This window comes from Lathamus discolor, chromosome 1, assembly GCF_037157495.1.
Source record: "Lathamus discolor isolate bLatDis1 chromosome 1, bLatDis1.hap1, whole genome shotgun sequence".
Classification (NCBI taxonomy): domain Eukaryota; kingdom Metazoa; phylum Chordata; class Aves; order Psittaciformes; family Psittacidae; genus Lathamus; species Lathamus discolor.
This window is the reverse complement of record NC_088884.1, coordinates 61,329,633-61,337,921: the sequence shown is the minus strand read 5'-3', so window position 1 is coordinate 61,337,921 and position 8,289 is coordinate 61,329,633. Positions and strand designations below refer to the sequence as shown.

At 41.9% G+C, this 8,289-nt stretch overlaps 1 protein-coding gene across 1 annotated transcript; it reads left to right on the top strand.

Annotated features, from left to right (window-relative positions):
- Window positions 1–1,181: 1,181 nt before the first annotated feature.
- On the top strand, window positions 1,182–7,261 carry MED21 (mediator complex subunit 21). The gene is made up of 4 exons (XM_065673782.1): window positions 1,182–1,260; window positions 1,513–1,627; window positions 3,666–3,766; window positions 6,502–7,261. The coding sequence occupies exons 1-4, from the start codon at window positions 1,219–1,221 to the stop codon at window positions 6,676–6,678; spliced, it is 435 nt and encodes a 144-aa protein (XP_065529854.1). The 5' UTR covers window positions 1,182–1,218; the 3' UTR covers window positions 6,679–7,261.
- Window positions 7,262–8,289: the final 1,028 nt, after the last annotated feature.

The following is an 8,289-nucleotide window of genomic DNA, read 5'->3' as shown; positions in this document are numbered from 1 at the left end:
CTTTGTTATCTGGGCCTCATTTATGAGTCTGCATCATAACCTAGGCTGCAAAGTTGATCGCCCCATTGCGTTTATCCTTTCTGCAGCTTGCTTTGGTTTCCAGTTGAAGGGAAAAAGGAAGCTGTCAGTCTGGCAAAAGAACACAGAAATGGGTGCTGCTCCATGTTTGTAGCTGTTCCATATACATGGGTGCACTTTCTTCTTCCTGCTTTTGCCTGCCATGCTCAGGATCCTGATCTCCATTAGGTTATCTGGTGTGCTGAAGGGACTTGTGTTCTGCTGAACGAGGTTCCTGTAATTCAAAATCCATGAGATATTAAAATCCTGTTAAGTTTAGTGTTTGCCACTGCCATAGTTGAGCTGAGTGAGACCTCATCCGCTCTTTACTCACAGCTCAGCATCCAAACTGCTCACCCTTGGCTTTCATAGACCTGCAAGAGGCTTGGCTTACAAGTGAGGCTCTGATACAATAAGCCTCACTTATTCCAGGCTTAGTCCAGCATCTATCCCATTTGTGGAAACCCAAGAACCATTTGACTTCAACAATAGTTGTAAACAGCTTAAAAACATGCAGTAAGTTTAGTATAGAGTGCAGTAGTTTGTGACTTGGCTCTTTAATGGAGGAGCACTAAGGAACCCCACATTCATAAGAAGCACAGAGTAGTTGGGGTTGGAAAAGACCTTCAGATCTAGTTCCAGCCCCTGACATGGGCAGGGACACCCTCTACTAGACCAAGTTGCTCAAGGCCCTGCCCAGACTGGCACATGGCCAACAAAATGCTAACCCTGACCGTGCCTGACCAACAAAATGCTAACCCCGACCATGCCATCACGAAACCACTTTGGTTGGGTTGGTTGGTATCGTGGCAAGGAGGGTGGCTGCGAGGGCGAATGTCTCGTGACACATGCGTTGCTGCTGGGTGGCTGCACAGGCAGCACCACCAGTGAGTCAGGCAGAGGAAACTCCCGGAGATCTCCAGCTCAGCTGCCCCTTGAAGCTGTACTACAGCCGACACCACGCAGGCAGTGACCCACGGGGTGGCAAAGAGTCATTCTCCAGCCCACGGGCACCTCCCGGCCTGCAGGGGGCGCGCCAGGTTCGCCCTGCTCCACCGGAAGGCGGCCCTCGCCACGCCCCCATCCCTCTCCCGCCCATCCAACGTCCCTGCGCCCCATTGGCTGCTGCGTGCCCGTCTGACGGGCGGTGACGGCGGAGCTATGGCGGACCGGCTAACGCAGCTGCAGGACGCGGTCAACTCGGTGAGGTTGGCACGGGTTCCCCTTCTCCCCCACGTCACGGAGTGTGGAGCCGTGTCCTCTTTTGTCCCCGCCGCCTCTGCCGCTGCGTGCCTGAGGGAGAGCGATTCCTGCCCCGTAGCCTCAGGTGGGGGTGTCACCGCGGGATAGCGGCGGTGTGCTCCCACCTAACGCCGGGCTGGGGGAGGAGGTGCAAAACAAACCTGAAATAGCTTTACTGTTGAAATTAGTTTACAATCTTGTCCCTGCTTGCAGCTCGCAGACCAGTTCTGTAATGCCATTGGAGTGCTCCAGCAGTGTGGCCCCCCAGCCTCCTTCAGCAACATCCAGACAGCAATAAACAAAGATCAGCCTGCTAATCCAACGGAAGGCAAGTCTGTCTCTCTGTGTATGCTAATAAAATGTGAACGTGTTCTGGTCTAGTACATTGTAACGCACAAAGTCTGTGCTCTGTTTCGTGCAGACAATTCCACTGATATCTGGTAGAGATAGTGAAATTAAGTCATGAACTGGTGTCAGCTGTATTTGCTGCATAAGATTGTGACTGTGAAAATACAATTTTAACTGTTAAGTAAGCATTCCAGTGTATTTTTTGCACTGGTTTGTTTGCACAGATACAGTAGCTCTACATATGTAAACAGTTTTAATAAGACAGCTGCATGAAGTTGTTAGTGAGTTGTCCATTACTTCAAATAAGTCTTTTTAGAAGAAAATAGTGGGTTTTTATGAAATGATATATATTTAAAATTATCTGTGCCATAAACTTGTGTTTCTCCATGTATTATCTGCTTATGTAATTAATTAAGGAATAAGTAATGTAGAATCTTTCCATTGGCATTTGTGGTTTTGCTCTTGGCTGTTCTGTTTTGGGGCTGGTTGGGTTTTTTGAGAGGCACAAGAAACACTTAGTGCGTTTTCATTGATCTAAGACACTCAATTAACAAGCAAGCTAGAAGTTCTCTCTGATTTGAGAATTCCAAGTTAGTATTTAAATAACCGTATTATTCCAATCCTCAATCTTTTTTCTTCCCCCTTCCCTTTTTTTTTAATATATCTCCCCTCCTCCTGCTGAAAATATTTTACATGTATCTTGTTTAGATGAGGTTTGTCTATTAGGATATCATGGAGTTTGGAGTGCAGTTTCTAGGATATGTAAATACTAGTTCTTCATTGGTCTGTATTGGTTTGCTCTCAGATACTGGATTTGTTTGGAGAGCCACCTGAAAGGCTTGTGTGCTTCCTCATTTTCCCTGCTGCTCTCCCAAGTGCTGGCACCAGTGTGCTGCCAGGACCTAGATGGAGGCTTTAAGGTATTAGAACAGTAAATCATGACTGACTGCTCTTTTGATTTATCTTTTCCTAAAATTCTGAGTACAGTGACTTCAGTAAAACCATACAGCCATATTAGCCATGCTGATGAGGAAAGCCAAAAATACCAGTTATGGTCTTTAGATATTTGAAGTCTTAATAAAAGGGCCTTAAAACTCTCTACAGGTAAACCTTATGGTGACCCTGAGTGTGCTTTAAGTAGATATGCTGCTTTTCTTGTTAGTTTTGTTTTGTTTGTTTTTTTAAGTGTACCTTTGAGAATGTCAGTCTCTTCTATAGATTTTTACCATTAGAAGGTGTTTTCTCTTACTTCCACGAATCGTTCAGGAACCAAACAATATAAACAAACACTTCAGAACTTAAATTATAAATTGAGAAGGGCTATTCCAGTATTTTACTGGTAGCAATGAACTTAATTCAAAATGAATGGATGCAATTCCATATGGGAAGGTTTTGTTTCTGGTTTATGGTGCCTCTTATTAGAAGTCCATGCAGTTCTTTCAATGATGTAGCAGATAAATTAAGGTCTGTTATAAACTTCCAATACTTTTCCATTTCTCAGGGGCAAATTCGCTTTCTGTGGCTGGACAGGGATTCTTTTTTCTTTAAACTATAAAACCCCAAATTCTTTCACCAGTGACCTGTAGCTTATCATGATTTAAATAACCCATCTTATTTGAATCACTATCTTTGCCCCTTTTTTAGTCTAGTGGCAAACTTCAAGGCAAGGGCTAAAAAGTTAGTCTTTAGATACTTCTCAGTATTTTATGTAGTGACTAAGATGCTTAATGCTGCTGTCACTAATTTCTTAACTGGCTAACCATGATGGAGTTCTGGCTATTTTCTCATTTATACAGAGCCTGGCCCTTTGTATAACCAGTTACCTTGTTTTATCTAGGACTGGAATTGATCTACCTTCTGGTATCATTGAGTTCCTATCAGTTGCAGTACTGTTGTTCATGTAGGAGAATTTTTAACACCTGCATCCTTCAGGTCCGCTGAACTTTCTGTGCTTTGTGTACAGAGCTGTGATGATTTCTGATCCTGTACTGAGTAGGCTGCCTTGTCTTTTCTTAAAGAGTACGCCCAGCTGTTTGCAGCATTGATTGCACGAACTGCAAAAGATATTGATGTTCTAATAGATTCCCTGCCGAGTGAAGAATCAACAGCAGCTTTGCAGGTAAGAGTGGTCTTTATTAAAATATCAGAATGTAATCGAAGGCAAGCTTCTTCCTGCTTTAACACACCTTTTTTATTCTCCAAGCCATGTAATCTTGAACAATGAGTTTGTTACCAGCCTGAATTTTTCATAGGGGTAGCCTGTGAGTACCGTATAGGCTTAGTGGAAATACTGAACTTGCATCTAGCTCTAAATAAAATTATACACAGTGAGAATATTTATAACTTAGTTTTTTGTTAGAATGTGGTTTTGATTTCTATTTAGAAGTACTTTTATTGTAACACCGCAATACTGGAAACTGCTACCCCTTTTTTTCCCCAGCTATTAAAATATTAATGCAACAGATGCAACAGGATTGATGCATTGTGGTGGTGGTGTTATTTGGGGTTTGTTTTTTTTTAATTTTTTTTTGTTGTTTTGGGTTTTGTTATGTTTCCCTTGGATAATCTTTCACATGCTCTCACTCACTAGAAGCGTGTTTTATTTTGTAGCTGCAGAGCCAGCACTTTACTGAAGCTTTTTGTTCTTCTATAGCGTTTCTGGTTGTTTGCAGGATAACCTTTAAGTTTTCCAGCTCTGTCACAAAACAGTACTTTCAATTCTCAGTCATAGGGTGTCCTTCTTTGGACCAGCAAAACTTGGTGCTCTTGTTTCTTGCTCAGTCTCTTTTTAGACCATAGGTACTCTAGGAGGAGTTTGGGAAGAGAAAACAGCTGCTGGCCAGGCAGCTGTTAGCAGGTGCAGCGAGTATGAAAACCTCCATTTCCTGCCTTACAGGAGCTGAACTGCTGCAAACAGCTTGGGAATCCTTTCACAATACTCAGCTGTTTCTGACTTGCAAAAAATTCCTTGAACCCGAAGTTCAAAGAATGCAGCTGTGTTGGTTTTGGGGTTTGTGATTTTTTTTCTTTCTACAGATCTTGCCTATTAAACAGCATTTTTCTTTTCCTTTATGTCTAAGTGCTAGCTAGATTTGCACCAAGTATTTTCTTTTTAGAATGCAGAGTGATGTTTCTTGGAGAATCTTGGAACTGCTTTAAGATCACCTGAAAGTTTTTCACCCAATTTGATAAACCTGTTCAAAGGCATTTTACGAAGGCTAATATTAGAGGTGCCTGCTGGGCCAAATACAAATGACTTGACAGTGACATCACATTTAGTTTTAAACAGGGGAGGTTAAATTTGAAGTGTTGCAATTGCTGAACATACTAATTGGGCCTGTTAACACCAGCATAATTCTGTGTAACTGCATATTTAGTAGCTAAAGACAGCTGTCCTGCTGCAGACGAATTACAGGCTTCTTCCATGATAGAGCAGGGTCTGATCATAGTGACAGCTGATGCAGGGAAGGCGGGGTGCTCCAGAAGGAGGAGTTGGTTGTCCGGTAGGAACATGCTTGCCTTAGAGCTGATACTCAGTTTCTTGCTCTGTTGATACAGAATCTCGCTTCACCAGAACTTCTGATCTTTTTTCCATCTCTTACTGATTCTGGTTTTGACTTTTATTTTCTCTTGTTTAATTTGGTGGAGTACTAAAGATAGATATTCTGATGTTCTTTAAAAAAAACTATTTTGAAGGTGCTTGAAACACTAAAATACGTATAGGTTTTGTTGAGAAGTAGTAGATACTTGGCTAATACAGTGTACTTAGGCCAACCTGTTTTTTATACTAAGGTAGTCTTGGTGCATGTTTCAAATCTGAGGCTTGTTTTAAATGATAATAGGGGCTGCTAAACTAATGCCCAGTACAATTTATCTGTCCCTTTTGGGTTCCCTTGTGGTGAAGTTGGCAATATATACCCTGCTCAAATCCTTACCTGCAGCCAGCTATTTAACAACCAAGACTGATGAACTGAGCTGGCTTCTCAGTTTCAAACTTTTCCCTTTTGCCATCTTCCTTCTGTGATCCTTTCTCCAAGGGGTATCAAGTCCTTCATATGTATATTAGCTGTCACTAAGGACATCAGTGTTGCAGAACAGAAGGTGAATATGTGGATAGAATTTGTCAGTTGCCTTAAGCATGACTTCTTAAGGACCTGTATAGCTGCTTTGAAAAAATACCGGTTTGAAACTATTTTGTTTTGTCTCTTCTGTTATCCAGCTAGAACAAGTTTTAGTAATTTTAGATTTGGTAAATATTTTTAAGTGGTAGAATGCTTGAAGTTAAAATGTTATGTTTCACTAAATTTTGCCTAACTGAAAAGCAGTTTGGTTCTGAAACAAAATATTGGGAAAAAAAAAGGAGAAAGAAAGAGGTTAAATAATACAGTTTCACCTGAAATATGCTATTTAACAGAAAGGTTTAAGCAACTTACAGAATGACCAAACAGTTTGGTTTGGAAGCCACCTTAAAGATCCTCTAGTTCCAAACCCTCTGCCGTGGGCAGGGAGGTTGGAACTATGTTATGCTTACATCTTGCTGAGCACCTTTCAGTTAAGGGAGTGGGGAGGTGGATAAATTCTCACTTCTTGTCCAGAAAAGCTGCACTGAGCCTTGAGTTGCAGTGTGAAAGAAGCGAACATATCTGTTTGGTGGGGGGGTTGTGTTTAGTCCAGGTGGATGTGTACTGTTTTAGGCTGCAGTTTATAACAAATTGCTAGTATGTAGTGCAGGGGCTGAAAGAGAGTCTTCCTTCTTTCTAGGGAGCACAGGCTGTTCCATCACCATCCTTTAGTAGCAAAGCCAATTTTGTATTCTACTTGAAGATCCTCACTCTTCTCCCTTTTATTTTAAAGGCCGCTAGCCTGCATCGATTAGAAGAAGAAAACCACGAGGCAGCTGCCCGTCTGGAGGAGGTAGTTTACCGTGGGGATGTGCTGCTGGAAAAGATCCAGAGTGCCCTGGCAGACATCGCCCAGTCGCAGCTGAAGACGAGGAGCGGTTCCCACAGCCAGCCCCTTCCCGACTCGTAGCGCCAGAGGGCAGCGCGCCCCGCGGAAAAGTCGCGTCACAAAACACGGCTCAGTGACACCCAGCCCGACCCTGCCGGACGCTCGAGTGCTCTGCTCTGCAGTAGCAGCGGCTTTTTTCACAGCTCAAACTGCGGATTTTGTCTGAGAAATGCTCCTGCTGTACAAGCGGTGGTTCTGTTCTAGAATTACGTGTACTGATGTATATTTCCTTGATTTCAAATATTAATTTCTTCGCTTTCTTTCCTGTTCATAAATATGTCTGACTTCAGCCTGATTTGTTGCCTTGATTCCACAGGCCTTAGTGCCTAAAGGGAGTTCAAAAGGAAAATATATTAAGAGTATTTGTGTAACTTGCACCTACTTTTAAGCTTTTATGTTCTTGGTGTATTTTTTGTAAGGCTATGAAAAACACACTTGAATTAGCAGAGTTCCATGGAGACAGTGCTAGACAAGGATGTGAATGCAGTGGTGGCCCTCTGTTTTAATTAACAGAAATGGGAATTAAACATTTGTATCACTACTTGGCTAGTTTAGCACCCTTTACAAAGCAAGTAAAGGGATAAATAAACTGATGTTTACAGCACAGTGTTCTTGCCATTGGCATCTCATTTAAAAAATATGCAAATGTCTGATATTAGCATTTATTATTGTTTGTAATTCAAAAATGGGTCTTTGACTCCGTTACTGCCACTTACTGACATGCTTACTCTTACTTGCTCGTGTCACTTCTTTGCTTCTGCTGCTATTCTGCTTTCTCGTGGCAAGTGGTGAACGCCTCTGAAGCAGACGGCAATGAAGAAGCATTGGACAACTGGGAAGAAATTAGCAATGAAGAAACTGAAAATAACTTATTATGTAATGTTGCTTTTCAGTGTAAGTGGTGGCTGCCACATGAATGCTGTGATCAGAAGCAGCAAGAGGCCTGTCATCCCCAATGTGGGGTTTATCTTCACGCACTGAATCATTGAATGCTCTTCATCTTAGCAGTATAGAAATACCAGCAACTCTTTTTATACTGGGGGAGGGATGGGAGAAACAGCCACCAGATAATGTAGGGTTATGTGTGTGAACTTGGAGTTGACCTGTGAGTAATTTTCTGTAATTCTGAGTTAGCAACCTTGTATTGCTGTAGGATGCTATTTATTGCGACATAGTAGATGTTGATTTCGTGATCAAAACTACCTACTGCTGTATATTGGATATACTGTCATTAACTTGAAAGTTACATGTGTTGCTATTGCCTAGGGACAGATAAGAGCAATGAGAGTATGTTTTTAGCATGTTGATTTCTTACAGAACTAGATGCAGCTGCACACTTGTGAAAAGAGGGGTGTAACATAGCACAGGATGCATCTTACATACAGCTCGGTTTGAGGATTTAAAAAATACAAAGCTGTTCCTGCCTGTAGCAAATACAAAACCTGCAGTATTTAATTGGACTGATACTTAATTAAATATTTAGTATTATTCTGTCAAATTTGCATATCTATAAATTTAGTGTGCTCTTGTGAGGCTTTTGTACTATCCAGATTCTACAATAGGAAAAACAGTTGGGGAAGTGAACAGGCTACAGCAGAGCCGCAGTTCTGTAATAGAGTTTTAAGAAGAGTA

Bases quoted from the DNA above. Each gene is read 5' to 3' on its own strand.
- MED21 (XM_065673782.1), top strand. From the start codon at position 1,219: ATGGCGGACCGGCTAACGCAGCTGCAGGACGCGGTCAACTCG. The intron at 1,261-1,512 runs GTGAGGTTGGCA...CCCTGCTTGCAG, and splicing joins TGCAGGACGCGGTCAACTCG to CTCGCAGACCAGTTCTGTAA. The intron at 1,628-3,665 runs GCAAGTCTGTCT...CTTTTCTTAAAG, and splicing joins GCCTGCTAATCCAACGGAAG to AGTACGCCCAGCTGTTTGCA.